The sequence below is a fragment of the Rhinopithecus roxellana genome, chromosome 17, assembly GCF_007565055.1.
Source record: "Rhinopithecus roxellana isolate Shanxi Qingling chromosome 17, ASM756505v1, whole genome shotgun sequence".
Lineage (NCBI taxonomy): Eukaryota > Metazoa > Chordata > Mammalia > Primates > Cercopithecidae > Rhinopithecus > Rhinopithecus roxellana.
The window spans coordinates 37,420,469-37,437,862 of NC_044565.1; the positions used below are offsets into that span (position 1 = coordinate 37,420,469).

Sequence of the window (17,394 nt, forward strand, 5' to 3'; positions counted from 1 at the left end):
CATGTGTTAGCCAGGATGGTCTCGGTCTCCCAAAGTGCTGGGATTACAGATGTGAGCCACTGTGCCTGGGCCCCAAAAAATCTTTTTAAAAGCAGAATTACAATGAATGAAATGATTTTTAAAAACTAACTTTGTGGCTTTTTGGATTAATTCAGTCTATTTTTTTTTTTAAGGACTTGAGTTGTTTTTATTTGCTATTTCCTGTTTATATTTTTGTGAATTGGTAGCATATTGTCAAGAGTTTCAAATTCATTAATCATTCTGTTACATGGGGGAAATTGTAAGTAATCTTTCAGGAATTAAAAATTTACTTCAATAGTAAAGTTGACTTTGAAATTTAAGCAAGAATTTTGCAGGTATTCTGTTTTGAAATACCACTAGACTGTTTATGTAGAAATAAATGTCAGAGCAGAGGAAGCTTACTCGATTAGAAGTAGACTGATGCTGGGTTCTAGTTCTACTCTCTAGGTCACTTCAACTTTCTAAGATTCAGTGTTCTCCTCCATAGGTAGTTATTTATTTACCTACCTCAGAGTGTGAGAACCAAACAAGATAATGTTTCTGAGAATACTTTAAGAATATTAATTCCTCTGTTATTTTGAAGCATTAGTAAACAAATTTGGTGATACTATAATTTTGAAGTATAGCAGGTAATAACCTTCTTTAATGCCATAACCAATTAGAATGGTAGTTTACCTCAAAGCAATATACACCAGAGTCTCTTTGTAGTATCTTTGAAAAGTATTTTTATTCAACTGAAAGAGAGAATAATGATGTTAAGGTACTTAACTTGGCTCATGGTAACACTAAACTGAACTGATGGCATGGAATCATTGGTCTTTATATATACCCCTGGGGGAAAATGTTTAAAAACAAAGTTTTACATTTCCCCTCAAAATTGAAAAAAAGTACATTGTCTTACAAATACTCCTCTTTGAGTTTACATTCCTTGAAAGCAGCAACCTGTTATATTCCCTCTAGTGCCTAGCACTTAAGCACAGTAAATGCTTGGTAAATATTAGTTCAGTTGAACTGAATATTTATATTCATTCATAATTATAAGTAAAAAGAGAGTCTGTTTTTCATGAAATAACATTCCTTCCCTCTTTTGCTGCCACTGTATCATCCTAAGTGCCTATGCACAACTGTCCCCTGACATAGCTACTACCTTGTACCTAATCTAAAAATTTAATTTTGCTATGGTTTCTGCAGACTTTCCAATCGGAGTCTGAACTAAGTGTTAAAAATACTACAGTGGAAAATGAAAATTCTTATTTAAGGTTATGATAAAACACATTTGTGGTTGGGCACAGTGGCTCACACTTGTAAGCCTAGCACTTTGGGAGGCCGAGGATTGCTTGAGGCCAGGGATATTTGAGACCACCCTGGGCATTGTAGCAATACTCTGTCTCTACAAAATTTTCAAAAAAGATTAGCCAGGTGTGGTAGTGCATACCTGTAGTCCTAGCTACTTGGGAGGCTGAGGTAGGGGGTTCACTTGAGACTAGGAGTTTGAGGTTTCAGTAAGCTCTGAATGTGCCACTGCACTCCAGCCTGGGTGACAGAGCAAGACCATGTCTCAAAACAAACAATAGCTAGATATAGTTGCATTATCTGAGTATGTTTAAGTAATATTTCACTATAAAAACTATAAGATATTTGGTACATCATAGAAATTTTCTTCAAATGTGAATTTTATAGCTTTTTCATCCTTTTTATTGATAGGTCACCTATGGAGAATACTATGTTTACAACTTTCCCGGACTAAATCTTATTTTATCATTTTCAGGGTTAGTGAAGACATGAAATTAACTGACTCAGAGCTAGGAAAGCTGGCAAATAATATCCAGGAATTATTATATAGTGCCTCAGATATATGCCATGATCGAGCTGTCAAATTTCTGATGTCAAGAGCAAAGGTAGTTATTTTCATAAAGCTTTATATATTTTATATTTTATACATAATAATTTTGAAGATCTGGAATTATGTCTTTGCTTCCTGTGTTCCCCATAATGTATATTATATTTTTAACATTTAATGTAATGTAATGACCTAGTCAGTGTTACCACTAATGTGGTCTACTAGGGAGATGTTGAGATATAAAATAATCTAAATAAAAGAAATAGGAATTATTAAAGCAATATTTTCAGATAAATGATTAAATGACTTGAAATATATGTTAATAACTAATTTGAAATTAATGTTGTTTTACATATATATGTATATATATATATGTATACCTAAATATATGTAGTTAAACAAGTTTATAATAAAACTCCAACATTGTGAAAATTTCATAGTATGATCTAAATTCATTTGAACTACCATATTAGTTATAAAGGGATCAGAATCAAATTTGGACCTCTTAAGCATTTCATGCTCAATTTCTGAGTCTGAAGTATTGGGAAATATTATTAAAATAAAAAATATATTATAATTATTGTTAAACTAACTTGGTTTCATAACTCAGTTTGGTGTTACACTAACTCTCATGATTTTTGTATTAAAATTTAGGATGGTTTTCTTGAGAAGCTAAATTCCATGGAATTCATAACACTTTCTAGATTAATGGAAACATTCATTTTAGACACCGAACAGATCTGTGGAAGAAAAAGCATGTCGTTACTTGGAGCACTTCAGAGCCAAGCTAATAAGTTTGTAAATAGGTTTCATGAAGAGAGAAAAACCAAGCTCAGGTATCATCACCATGTCTGTTCTGTTCTTTGATTTTTTCATTTTTCTTTGTGAAACACAGTTCTATTTAAAAGAGTAAATTTAATTGGCCAGTGAAAATGATAAAGGTTTTTTTTAAATTAAAGTTAGATTGTGGAATTAAAATCACATTTCTTGGCTTTTCAAAGCTGAGTTAGAATGCTTACTTCTATTAAAATACTTATCAGGAAGATCCTCAGTAAGTTGACTTTTTTTGCCACTCAAAGTTAAGTAAATTGTTTCATCATTCTTTTTGTTTAGGCTGAGATATAAAAAGAGAACTATTTTCTAAGTATTGGTCCTGCTTATGAATGATTCCAGTTTATTAAAGTGTTCAGCACTTTTTAAATCTTATGTTCTCACTCAGCTCTTCTTCCTTTTCTTTTAAACCAAGGAAGATGGTATTGAAATGTTAAAGTTTACCTTCTTTTCTCTTTACTGTGGACTAGCCTCCTCTTAGACAATGAGCGCTGGAAGCAAGCAGATGTTCCTGCAGAATTTCAGGATCTTGTTGATTCTATATCAGATGGGAAGATTGCTTTACCTGAAAAAAAATCAGGAAGTATGTGTATTCCTTCACACATTCTCTTTCAATTTTATATTGTTTATTCATTTTGTATTAATGCTTAATATTTCTTTAATTGACAATGCCTATTTCGAAGCTAGAACCAGTATTTCCAGCTTAGTAAATACTTGACAGGAAACCTGTGGTAATTTATAATAATGATTTCAAATATTTATTGTGTGTTATAACCGTATGCCAGACACTGGACCATGTTCTTTACATGCATTACTCCAGTTCATTCTCACAACGATCTGTTATACAGGTACTGTTGTTACTTTGTGTAACAGTGAGGAGCCTTGAGGCTCAGAAGGGTTAAGGAATTTTTATACAAATGATGAGTTGGGATTTGAAACCAGCTTTATATAATTTCATAGCTATGTTCTTAGCTACTGTACCATATTGTTTACATACGTGTATTGAGTAAGCACTAGTTAGCTTCTACTTTGTGTCCTATATTGAGACAGAATTGAGACAGAGATAACAGCTATAATTCTGCTTTAAAGAGGCTAAGTCTAATGTACAAAACCAAAACATGTATAAGCAATCCTAAGTAATGTAGTTACACGATAGCGAAAATCCAAACGTAAAGAAAGAAAACCATGAAGGGGACAAAAAAAGAAGAACCACAGAGGTAGGGAGAAATCTAGAACATAGACGTAAAATGATGAGAGAGTTGTCACTGGTATCGAATACCAGTTGAGTTTTCATGTGGAAGAGATGGCTGGGAAATACTTTTGTACACTAGTTCAGGTAGAGTCATCATGTGATAATAGTGTAAATTTATTTACAATAATCCTATAAGATTTACAATTATGAAATTCTTGAGTATTTCTAATAGAGGAGGTAGTTGCACTATTTCAAATTTTATGCATTTAATCAAAGTTTTACATTTCTACACAGAAATATTTTTAAACTTATACTTCACATTCGCACAAAATGCAACTAAACTACAAGAGAAAGACTTGAGTAAAATACAAACAGTAACCATTAGTTTGACACATAGATCATTTGCAATCTCAGTAATTCAGTGGAGTGATAGTCAAATTGCAGTTCAGTGCTTAGTAACTGGAAAAGTGAGGAAGGGTAGACAAGTATAGACTACTTTTTCAACAGATTTGGTTGTGAAGGAAAAGTGAGTGATGAAATAATAGCTAAAGAAGTTAGAGAGGGAAGGTGATTTATGGGGCAAGGTGCATGGAATCGAATCCAGAGTTTAAGAGAAAGGCTACTACTTCTGCCCCTGTGACAAGGAGAAGAGGGTTAAGGACAAGTATAAAATAGATTAGTTGATATAGGGCAGAGAGAAGAATTGAAGAAATTAGGTAAAGTTTTGTCATATGACAGTTTTTAATAGGTAATAGCGTTGGGTGGTAGAGTTTTCTAACTGTATGATATTGGCACAACTAAAGCATTCAACTAGCAAGAGCTGATGGAAAAATAAAACACTCTGACCATTCTAAATCACTAGTTTAAAATTATAAGACTTATCACTCATCTAGTCTTTCAATCTATATTTAATTGACTTCTCTCTATGTGAGGTGGTGTGCTAGATGACTAGGATATATTTTCTGTCCCTGAACAGCTCATGGTCTTTTGATTCCACTGTTAAGCAAACAGAGTGATTTCTGAATTAAAATCATAAATGTGGAATAATTGAATTAATTGTGTATTTTGTTTGAAACATGAACTATTTATTTTTACTTCTTTGGAGGATATTGATGGTAGGAGGTTTCTCTTACATACCTTTCTTCTCAGTCTTTTTTTTCCTCTCTGAATAGCATAGGTGTATGCTATTAGAAGTCCATTAACATTTTACTAGTTCTTTTCAAGTTAAGGATCCTGGATTGTTATCCATTTATCCATGATATATTAATTGGGTTACTAGCCATTCATCTAGGCATTGGAGAAATGAAGGTTAATGGATAGCAGCTAATATTATTTGAGTATTTACTTACACTGTTTTGTTCTAAGTATTTTACAGGTGTTATCTCATTTACAGGTCCATGAGCTAGACATTATTAGTATTCCTATTTTACAAATTTAGAAACTAAGGCATAAAGAGGTTAAGCAACTTGCCTAAGTTTACATAGCTAGGAAGTGGTAGAGCTGGGATTCCAGTCCGGGCAGACTGACTTTAGGGCCATTTCTCTTTTCTACTATGCTATGCCACTTCTCTGTAATATAGAGAAGTGGTGAAGACACAGTCCTTACCCTCAAAAAATATACGTCTGACATATGTAGTAAATTGTGATCGGAATATATATAGCTCTCAAATATTCAAATGTATATACAAATCCCAGAGGGCCTTGAAGCTTAGGGAAGCATAATGAGTTGCCTATGGTGATCTAATCAATTTGGCTTATCCAGGATACAATCCAGTCCACTGTTCTTTTCACCTTAATATCTTGAATTTTGTTTAAAGAAATATCACATGCTGAAAATAACTTCTGGGTTGAAGTATTAAAAACTAAATATATATCTTTCCATCAAATTTAGAAATTAACTTGTATTCAATAATTATAATAGTAAAGACAACCAATTTAAATGCTAGTTCTGCCTTTCCAAACCTAGTAACTTTTTAAAAAACTATTTGCTGATGATTTACCTTGTGCCAGTCCTAAGGGACAGGCAATTCATAATATTATTTCTACTATTAACAACCCTGAAAGACACTGTTGTCCACATTTAATAGATTCAGGTAGTGATACTCAAAAGAGGTTAAATAATTGCCCCGAAGTTATGTATCCAGTAATTGGTAGTACTGGTACTCAAATCCAAATCTCTCCACCTTCCAGTATACTTTATTTACTATGTGCCAGATAGTTTCCCAGGAAGTAGATGTTTGTTTTCAGAAATGAGATAGTTTTAGGCCTTAAACAGAAACTATCTTCTTCAGCTTTTTCTCCATTATTTTGTTTCATCTGGTACTCATGTCTCTCTTGTTTATTTGCTTTACTCTCTAGCCACAGAAGAAAGGAAACCAGCTGAAGTTCTTATTGTTGAGGGACAACAGTATGCAGTTGTTGGGTGAGTGACACATTTTTCTTTAGTTGTTGAGTCAACTATTTAAAATACAAGTCTTCTAGTTCTCCCTTGAAGTGAATTGGAAATTTTGGATTCATGATTTTAACAACGTTAAATTTCAATTAACAATTTTAAATCCTACAACGAACTTAAAGGAAACTTTATGGATTTCTTTATCTTCTCTATTCTGTAGCATGCATTATTAAGGACTACACTGGCTTGACACAAAAGGCTTGATTTTTCTCATATAACAAGAAATCTAGACAACCCAAGAGTAATTGTAGTGGATCCCTGATATTATTACTATCCCAGGCTCTTTCTTTCTTTTCTTTCATTGCTTTCTTAGAGTGTACCATAACATAGTAGTTTAAGTTGTGGACTCTGGAATCCACACAATGTGGAAAATAGTACTATACACAGAATTATTGTGAAAATTAAGTAATTCATGTAAAGCATTTAGCGCAGGTCTAGCACCTAATAAGTTGATAGTTGTTGATAGTTATTTTCATTGGCATCATTTGATTCACTAGATCTTTTACCAATAAAAGTATCTCAAATTCAAGTTAACTAAGAAGCATACAAATTCCATCATTTTTTGTCAAGTACTATGTCTTTTATTAAATTGGTAATTAAAATATATCTTAATATTCTTTAACAGTATTTCACAGCTTAAGTGTTTTCATATATATGTGATCTCATTTGATCTTTACAACTACATTGTAAAATAAAGATATTGGGGATTATTATTTCCTTTCTACACTATGAGAAGAAGCTTAGAAGATTAAGTGGTTCAGGTGACCCAAATGGAGTCAGAATTAGAATCTAGGTCTAACTCCCAGTATCTACACGAACATTCTTTTTCACTTTTCTTCTTTAGTTCTTGTCACTGTGTAAGTGTTTTTTGAAATGGCCACCCCCTCCAGGAAGAACGTAATTATATGTCCCTCAATTATGGCACTTACCATAGTATAATTGAATTATTTATTTATGTATATGTCTTCTAATTTGGTTCTGAATTCCTCAAAGGTGGAGATCAGGTCTTACCATTTTTATTTTTCTTGGCACGATAATAAGCACTCAGGAAGTATTTATAGAATTAATCCTTTTTCTGAATCTGTATTCAAATACCTGAAGTCCACACATTCTAAACTAAAGCCTCCATTCTTTTCTCTTCTAGAGTCCGTCCCTATTTCTGGTAGAGAAAGCTTTCTTCAGTCCTCCTGTAATCCCATCCCTTCAATCTAATTATGATTTCCCTCCTTAACTACTGGTTATCTGGTTGCTCTTCACTTGCTTGATGGAAATGGTCCCCTCTGACCATCTTGCTTTTGGTTTTTTAGGCAAAGAGTCGGTTGCCAAAAAACTGAATTCCCTGGCTAAAGGAGAACTATTATAATTTCTGAGAGACAATTATAAAAGATAAGCAAGGGACTCATGCTCAGTGAGGCAGGCTCTAGGAGAAATAAGCATAGAGACCAGTATGCATATATGGTCTGACAAGCTGTAATAAAGGCTAGACACCATCTTTCTTGAATCATTAGTTGCTGATATCCTTCAGGCTTTTATAAATCCTTATTTTACATAGATCTCATTTCTGAGCATCTCATAGAACTTAGATATCCTATGATGAATGGCTTTCTCCTTAATTTCAATCTTATTTAACCTCCCAGTAGTGTGTCTTTTCAATGTGTGATTTGTCCTACTATGGAAGTGATAACTTTAACTTTATCCTCTTTGGAGAACTTTTTTTTTTTTTTTTTGAGACGGAGCTTCGCTCTTGTTGCCCAGGCTAGAGTGCCATGGCGTGATCTCAGCTCACTGCAACCTCCGCCTCCCAGGTTCAAGCGATTTTCCTGCTTCAGCCTTCTGAGTAGCTGGGATTACAGGTGTGCGGCACCACGCCAGGCTAATTTGGAATTTTTAATAGAGACGGGGTTTCTCATTGTCAGGCTGGTCTCAAACTCCCGACCTCCAGTGATCCGTCCACCTTGGCCTCCCAAAGTGCTGGGATTACAGGTGTGAGCTACCGCACCCGGCCAGAGAACCTTTTGTGACCTACCAATAAAATTCTTAGGAGATATGTTTTCCTTAGAAGCATTATAGTTTTTTTTTTTTTTTTTCATCTTGCTAAGAAAATCTGGATTTGGTTTTCTTCATCAATTCATTAGTTATGATGGAGGACCTACTATGTTGCTAATCAGAAACACTGAATAGGCTTTTTGTCAGTGTTTCTGAATTGGCTAAGGAATGCAATACCTGTCTTATTGAAGCGACTCCCTTAATAAGAATGCCATACAGAGAGTGTTATGCCTGTTGTGCAGAATTTAAGGAGCCACCCATTCTCAGTGTTGTGCAAGCTGATCCTGCAATTGCACAGAGTAAGTGCCTCTTTAAATTTTGCATTCTAGACACCTCTCTTGTCTTGTGTTAGTCAAGAACCTGCTGTACTAGTAGGTAAAACGCATACTTTAACAGTTACCAAGATCGTTATATTCTCAGAGATCCTTTGTGCCATTGAGTAATTTGATTTTTATATGCCAAATCCTTTTGATTTTTCTTGTTTTTATTTCCTATTGGGCCATTTTTCTTTTCTTATAGAACCGTATTGCTGTTAATAAGAATTATCCTTGAATATTGCCAGTGTGTGGATAACATCCCATCTGTTACTACTGACATGCTTACTCGTCTGTCAGATTTATTGAAGGTGTGTATGACTTCATTATGGAAAAATTGTTTGAAGAATTAATACATTAGGGTGTGACTAATCTTTTAACTCAAAGACATTTCAAGGTCAAGTTATCTTTAAGACGTTAGTTTTGTAACATTTGATTGTGGTTGAATCACAACATGTTGTTGGAAACAGGCTGCCTGCTTCCTTCTTACTCCACAGTTAGTGATCCTCATTCACCCATAGAGTTGTTAATGACATTGGAGACAGGAGATGATTTGTTCATTAGGTGCTGAATATGACTGAGGCCACTTAGGTCAAAAAACCTGGACTGGCTTCAAATGTGCATGGAAGGAATTCACTGAACTTTACAAAATTCACCTCACTAAGGTTAGAGATTTTTCTTGCATCATTCTTTCAGAACCATTGATATAAAATGAAAATGTGATGATTTTATTCAGCCATTTCATATTGAAATATTTTAAACTACCAGTACAGAGGAAAGGCTTTATTATTTTTTTTCAAGCCTCTAATCTATTAATTCTGTTCTGACTTGAGTTGTCATGTTTTAGTGGAGAAAGATTTTTATAACTTTTGAAAATAGAACTTCCCAACAAGAATGACTGAAACCAAATTTGTTTTTTAAATGTAAAGTGAAGTTTAATTTCTGCGAACTGATTTTTAGAATTTTTCAACTTTTTTCTTATGAGTAAATATTATAATTTAGAATTTCCCCTTCTCATTTCTTTTTCATTAAATAAATAGATACTAATTGCTTCTACTAGATAATTCATTTGGCCATTGAATGAGAGGAAAAGAGAATGTATTTTTATAACGGCACATTGCCAGGATATAAAGAATAGTTTTTAATACATTTGGGGTTTTTTTCTCCTTCTTTTGTTAGTACTTCAATTCAAGAAGTTGCCAGTTAGTTCTTGGAGCTGGTGCACTGCAAGTTGTTGGACTAAAAACGATAACTACAAAAAATTTGGGTATGGATTCTTGCATTTAATTCACTTGCTGAAGTGTTGACAGTGATGTCACTGTACTCATCAAGTTTTTTTATACCTGATGTTTTCATGGCTCTAACCAAAGTGGCATTACTCTAAAAATAAATGCTACTTACTCTTTTATGTATACTCATCACTGAAAACACTAACCATGGGGAAAAGGTTACGATGCATTTCCCCTCCAAGTGTAAGTTACTTGGAAGTTACACCACTCTAGAAAATATTAAGATATAATGTGTATAAAGTATTTGGGGGTGAAAGGTATCTGAATGTCAGAAGAGAATCAGTTGTCTTGTTATTGTGATACTGATAATACAACTTGAGTCCTTTGTGAAAGCAGCGTGTTCATTACATTATTCAGTATCAAATTATTAAAATGAAATATGTTGCCTTCTGCCATAGCGCTCTTCATTTATGAAATAAACTGGATCTTTATAAGTGATGTTTTTTATTTGATTTGATTTGTAATTAAAATCAACTAATATCTTTTTTAAAAATCTCTCCATTATATATCCACTCCCTGGACCTTCAGCTCTTTCTTCACGATGTTTGCAGTTAATTGTGCACTACATTCCTGTGATCCGGGCTCATTTTGAAGCTCGACTACCACCTAAGCAATATAGCATGCTTAGGCATTTTGATCATATCACTAAGGTACTTTTTCATATATTTTCTATTGGAGTTCCATAAGTTTAGATCCTTAATTGTTAAGTATTTTTTAAATGTGTCCCAGGGACTTAAAAATACAATATCATTTCTCATTGCAGGACTACCATGATCACATAGCTGAAATATCAGCTAAGCTTGTAGCGATAATGGATAGCTTATTTGACAAGCTGTTATCTAAGGTAATGATTTATAGAAATTATTAGAGTTTGTTCAAAGGCATTATGATTGTCTATTTTATAAGGAGTACTTTATAAATTAAGATGTGAAAAAATAATCTAAACTTTCATAGGATATTTACCAATTAGTAGAATTTTAAATTTTTTTTCAGGAAAATGTGACGATGTGCTGTGGCCAAGACCACCCATAGTGGTCTAACCTGCAGTTATCTAACAAATTATTCAGGGTTTAGAAAACAACTCAACAAAATTTTCAGATTTCCAAAACAGTTGATATTCTTACTCTAGGGGGCTGGCGAGAGTAGGAGAGATGATTCTAAGGATGGTAGAAACCCTAAGCGGAAGTATTTTTGTGTTAATTCATTTCAACATTCATTTCTTGTTTGTTTTTCATTCCCAATATGTCATTAAATGAAGCAGTGTTCCCCAAAGAATTCGCAATTATACTGGGAGAGTATCTTCAGAAAAATGTCATTTAGTCAGCCCCAATCACTCTTGATCTGTCTTTCACTCTTTCCTTTCCCTAAGTTTTTCAATTCATGTCTTAGGGGAAAGGCCAAAATTTCATAACTTGAAAGTCTGAAAGTTTACTCACTGTATACGTTCTGTCCAAGATCATATTTGGAGTAACCTTAATAGCAAGGAACTTTGATTTGCTTTTTATCCTACTTGCATCCTTCAGATTCCAAAATGACAGAACAGCAGGTACGTAAGAATCAAAAGGGCAAGATAAAGTGGTGCCCGTTCACTCACACAAGACTACCCAAACACATACTCTATTAGCCTTCGGAAGAATGATATCACAAGTCGTCTAAAAATCCCCACTGTTCAATCATGAGAGAATGAGATTAAAATAGATAAATAACATCTTATTAATAATATTATTATGAAAGTGACTTTTACTTCCCAGATTCCTTGAAACGGTCTCTGACTCCCAGGAATCCCCAGACTACCCCAACCTCTGGTGTAGTTGATAATACAGATGTTTTATGCTTCACTTTTAAGAAGTGTAAGGAATTCGTAGTTATATACAAACATACCTATACTATGTGATGCCTATTAAATTAGTTTCTAGTTGTGAAGGGAGAAAAATTACTGTTTAGAGATGCTTTATTTTCTTCATGGGTGCTAAGTACAAGCTACATTCAAAAGCAATTCTACCAGTTTCCTTTTCGATATACAGCATTCTTCTGTGTACCAAAAGTCAGTAACATACTGTGTCAGTTCTCAAGAAGCTTACCATCTAACAAGGTAGAAGACTGTAAACAGCTAACAGTGGAGAATAAAACATATGTTAAATAGTGGAACTAGGCTGGGAATAGTGGAACTAGGCTTGAGTCCAGGAGTTCCATCCTGCAGTGAGCTGTGATCATCCCACTGCACTCCAGTCTAGGTGACAGAGCAAGACCCTGTCTCTAAAACAAACAAACAAAAAAATTAGTGGAACTATTAATAGGCTGTGGAATGTAATGAAGAAAAACCAAAAATGTGCTAGTACTCTTAAAACTCTGACTTTAGTCTGTCACTTTGGTCATCCACAGAGTTTTTGAATAAGAATTGTCACAGTGACTAGACTTTTTCCTATGGCAACTTAGTCTTTTTTCTGTAAAGAAAAGAGAATTGGGCCGGGCGCGGTGGCTCAAGCCTGTAATCCCAGCACTTTGGGAGGCAGAGGCGGGCGGATCACGAGGTCAGGAGATCGAGACCATCCTGGCTAATATGGTGAAACCCCGTCTCTACTAAAAAAATACAAAAAACTAGCCGGGCGAGGTGGCGGGCGCCTGTAGTCCCAGCTACTCCGGAGTCTGAGGCAGGAGAATGGCGTGAACCCGGGAGGCGGAGCTTGCAGTGAGCTGAGATCTGGCCACTGCACTCCAGCCTGGGCGGCAGAGCGAGACTCCGTCTCAAAAAAAAAAAAAAAAAAAAAAAGAAAAGAGAATTGTTTAATGAACTTCCCATGTATGCATCACCTATATTTGTTATTAACAATTTGCCTTTTCTGAGAAAATATTTTATAATAAATTCAGGCATTATGGTATTTTATCCTTAAATACCTAAGTATGCATTTTTAAAAACTAAGAACATTTTTACATGACCACACTATTATCACACCTAACAAAATTGACAATTCCTCAAAATCATCTAATATTTATTTTCCTATTTGAAACTTATTAATTGTCCCAAAAATGTCTTTTTATAATAATTTGGACAAAGGCTTCTGCACAGTTCATAGATCGCATTTGGTGATTATGTCTCTTAAGTCTTTTAAGTCATTTAAAAATATATATATCATTGACCTGTTGAAGAATATGGACAGGCTTTTATAACATAATGTTCTCTCTAGTATCTTCTCCATTGATGATTTTTCCTATTACTCTGGCATATTACATTCTTCCTGTGTTAACAAGTCTCTCTTTGCCACTCCGTGTTCTGTTTGCTTTCGTGTGTTGCTCAGGAGTTTGACCCTGTTTTTAATTAATATCAAAATAGCAGACAGTGTTTGGTTTCGGTTTGCCTTTCAGTTTTTAACCTATCATGTTCTTATCTGAAAATATAATTTTAGGGAAGAAGGATGACACAGTAGCATATGGGTTGATTCTAAGAAGCTAGTAAGTGGCCATGCATGGTGGCTCAAGCCTGTAATCCTAGCACCTTGGGAGACTGAGGCACGTGGATCACCTGAGGTCAGAAGTTCGAGACCAGCTTGGCCAATATGGTGAAACCCTGTCTCTACCAAAAATACAAAAAAAATTAGCCAGGCGTGGTGGTGGGCACCTGTAATCCCAGCTTCTCGGGAGGCTGAGGCAGGAGAGTTGCTTGAACCCGGGAGCAGAGGTTGCAGTGGGCCGAGATGGCACCATTGCACTCCAGCCTGGGCAACAAGAGCGAAACTCTGTCTCAAAAAAAAAAAAAAAAAGCGGCCAGCATGGTCACTCACGCCTGTAATACCAGCACTTTGGGAGGCCGAGGTGGGTGGATCATGAGATCAGGAGTTCAAGACCAGCCTGGTCAAGATGGTGAAACCCCGTCTCTACTAAAAATACAAACATTAGCCGGGCATGGTAGCAGGTGCTTGTAGTCCCAGCTACTCGGAGGCTATGGCAGAGAATTGCTTGAACCCGTGAGGTGGAGTTTGCAGTGAGCCAAGATCGCGCCACTGCACTGCAGCCTGGGTGACAGAGCAAGACTCTGTCTCAAAAAAAGAAAGCAGCTAATAAGTAAGGGTACCATTGCCTGGGTAGAATGAAACAATATCTAACTGTACTAAAAGGTAGACTAATGTTCCAATCACCATTCATTTATTCATTCATTCTGTAAGTTATGTATTAATATAAATATAAACTGTTTTGTTCAGTATCAGGGATACACAAGGGTGAATAAGCCTTTGACCTTGTCCTCCAATAGCAAAATATTTAGTTGGGGAAGTAGATCAATAACTATGACAGGATGTAGGATATATGTAAAGTGTTATAAATAAGGAACTAATTTAGTGCTGGAGCTTTTAAGGCTTTGAAAGAGATGGTTGTCAGCTGGTGAAGAAGATCTGGGAAAGCTTTATCAATGAGGCATGCATATAAATTTTGCTTTTAAGGATAGATAAGATGAAGGCAGATGAAGTTGAGGGGAAGAGATCTCTGAGGTAACAGCATAAGCAAACATGTTGATAGAAATCTTAAGGCAATTCATTATCAGAGTTTTGGAATCAGGTAGACCTAAATTCAAATGTCTTGTCTGTCACATACTAGCTGTTGAAGGACGTTGGGCAAATTATTAATCTCCTTAAGCCTCTGTTTCTGTCTCTAAATGAGGATAATAGTGGAGCCTACTTCATAAGGTTGTATTAATGAGATAATATATGTGGACTGCTTTCCTTTTATCATGTATCTGACTATAGCAAGTTCTAGTAAATATTGACTGCTAATGCTTTTGCTGTTATTGTTATTAATAATAAAGATAATAGTTCTATTTGGCTAATGCATCAGAGTGGGCACACATGAGTGGGAGATATGGTGGAAAGATAGTAGAGAGCTGTGACTACCAGTAGAAAACTAAGCAATTTATGTCAGGTCTATTGAGGTATAATTTACACTCAGTAAAATTCACCTTCTCTAAGTGTATGGTTTAATTAGCAAACACAGAGAGTAGAACTGCAAGTTATAGAACGTCATTGGTAAACATTCTCTTGGGCACTTTTGTAGTCAGTTCACTCCCCATACTCGGCCTCTGAAAGCTACTGATCAGATGTTTATCCATGTAGTTTTGCCTTTTCCAGAATATCCTCTAAGTAGAATTATACAGAACGTAGTCTACTATCCCACACTTCATTTAACATGTTTTTGGAGTTCATGGATGTTACAGCATGTGTCAGTGGTGTGTTCTGTTTTATTGTAGAGTAGTATTCATTGTATGGATTCACTACTATTTGTTTATCCATTCACCAATTGATAGACATTTGAGTTTTCTCCAGTTTTTGGCTGTTATGAAGAAAGCTACTATAAGCATACATGTATAGGCTTTGTGTAGGTATGTGTCTACATTTCTTTAGTATAAATACCTTGGACTAAGATGGGCAATTGTGGATTATGGAAATATAAAACTTTATGGTAACTTTATAAGAAACTGCAACATTTTTCTAAAATTTTCTGAAGCGCATCATATTGCCTTTTTACTTGCCATGTAGAAGAGTTCCAGGTGCTCTTCACCATCACTTTATTTTTTAATGTTAGTCCTCTTGTAGGTGTGTATGGAGTGATATCTCATTGTGGTTTTAAGTTGCATAATGACAGATATGTTAAGCATCTTTTCATGTGCTTGTTTTCCATTCATATCTTTTCTTTGGTAAAGTGTTGGTTCAGATTTCTTGCTCGTTTAAAAATACTAGGTTGTTCATCTTCTTATAAGAGTTCCTTATATATCTTGGATACAAGTTCTTTATCGGGTATGTGGTTTCTAAGTGTTTTCTCCCAGTTTGTGGCTTGTCTTTTCATTTCATTAACAGTGTCTTAGAGCAATTTTTGATTTTGATGAAATTAAATTTATTTATTTTTTATTGTTCATGCTGCTTGTGTCCTATCCTGAGAAATCTTTTTTTTTTTTTTTTTTTTTTTTTTTTGAGACAGAGTTTTGCTCTTGTTGCCCAGGCTGGAGTGCAATGGCACGATCTCAGCTCACCACAACCTCCGCCTCCCGCGTTCAAGCGATTCTCCTGCCTCAGCCTCCTGAGTAACTGGGATTACAGGCATGCACCACCACACCCAGCTAATTTTATGTTTTTAGTAGAGATGAGGTTTCTCCATGTTGGTCAGGCTGGTCTCGAACTCCTGACCCTCAGGTGATCTGCCTGCCTCGGCCTCCCAAAGTGCTGGGATTACAGGCGTGAGCCACTGTGCCCAGCCAAGAAATCTTTGTATAATGCAAGTTACAAAGATATTCTCCAAATTTTTTTCTAGAATGTTATTGTTTTAGGTTTTATATTTATGATTCATTTCTAGTTGATATTTATATATAATGCAAAGTGTAAGTCAGTGTTCATTTTTCATAGTTCCAGCACCTTTTGTTAAAAAGACTATCATTTCTCCATTGGCACCTTTGTTAAAAATCAACTGTTTTCATTTGATTTTATTTTGACATTATATTCTGTTCCAGTACCACACTCTTAGCTACTCTAGCATTATTGTAAATCTTGAAATAAGATAATGTGAGCTCACTAATATTGTTCTTTTTCAAAATTGTTTTGGCTATTCTAGGTCCTTAGCTTTTCCCTATAAATTTTAAATCAGCTTATCAAATACTACCAAAAAGGCTGCTCAGATTTTGATTGAAATTGCGTTGAACTTATAGATCACTTGGGGTAGAATTGACGTTGAGTCTTCTGATCCACAAACAGGGTATAACCAGTTTTGTACTAGAGCCAGATTGCACCTGCTAGCCAGAACCTATGTTGTGTATCTCTTCCCAATACTACATTCAGTAACAGCACACTGGTAACTTTGCGCATGGTGTGAATATTTACACCACAGAAATGAACAAATACTACAAACCAGTGCTTTTCCCCCAGCGAGCCCATTAAATGTTTACCACACACCACTGGGCCTATCTCTTTACTCCTTACATCTTTAATGTCTTTGAGCAAAATTTTGTAGTTTTCGGTAAACAGATAATGCACACATTTTATTAGATTTACCCCTAAGTATTTCTCGATTTTTGATGCTATTGTAAATGGTATTTTTTTAAAGATTTACATTTCCAATTATTCAATGCTAGCATATTAAAACACCTTGAATTTTTCTGTATTAACTTTATGTCCTACATCCTTGCTAAACTCACATATTAGTTACAATGCCAATTTTGTAGATTCTTTGGGATTTTTCTACATGCACAGTCATGTTGTCTACAAATAGAATCTTGTATCTTTTTGAATCTGTATGCCTTTTATTTCTTTTCCTTGCTTGATGGCACTGGCTAGGACTTTCAGCACAACGTTGAATAAAATTGGTGAAAGCAGATATGCTTGGTTTCTCCAGTGTTGGGACAAAATGTTCAGTCTTGAACCATTAAGTATGATGTTA

At 35.0% G+C, this 17,394-nt stretch overlaps 1 protein-coding gene across 6 annotated transcripts in view; it reads left to right on the plus strand.

Annotated features, from left to right (window-relative positions):
- Positions 1-17,394, plus strand: part of VPS54 (VPS54 subunit of GARP complex) — a 127,831-nt gene that overhangs the window by 94,476 nt on the left and 15,961 nt on the right. For 5 of the 6 annotated variants that reach the window (XM_030921131.1, XM_010381668.2, XM_010381669.2 and 2 more), the window contains 8 exons: positions 1,790-1,919; positions 2,516-2,697; positions 3,163-3,275; positions 6,242-6,305; positions 8,901-9,006; positions 9,875-9,962; positions 10,513-10,634; positions 10,748-10,828. In XM_030921131.1, the coding sequence (XP_030776991.1) occupies positions 1,790-1,919; positions 2,516-2,697; positions 3,163-3,275; positions 6,242-6,305; positions 8,901-9,006; positions 9,875-9,962; positions 10,513-10,634; positions 10,748-10,828 (886 nt within the window). Of the gene's footprint in view, positions 1-1,789; positions 1,920-2,515; positions 2,698-3,162; positions 3,276-6,241; positions 6,306-8,900; positions 9,007-9,259; positions 9,483-9,874; positions 9,963-10,512; positions 10,635-10,747; positions 10,829-17,394 lie in introns of those variants that run through there. The other variant, XM_030921134.1, reaches the window with a different exon arrangement.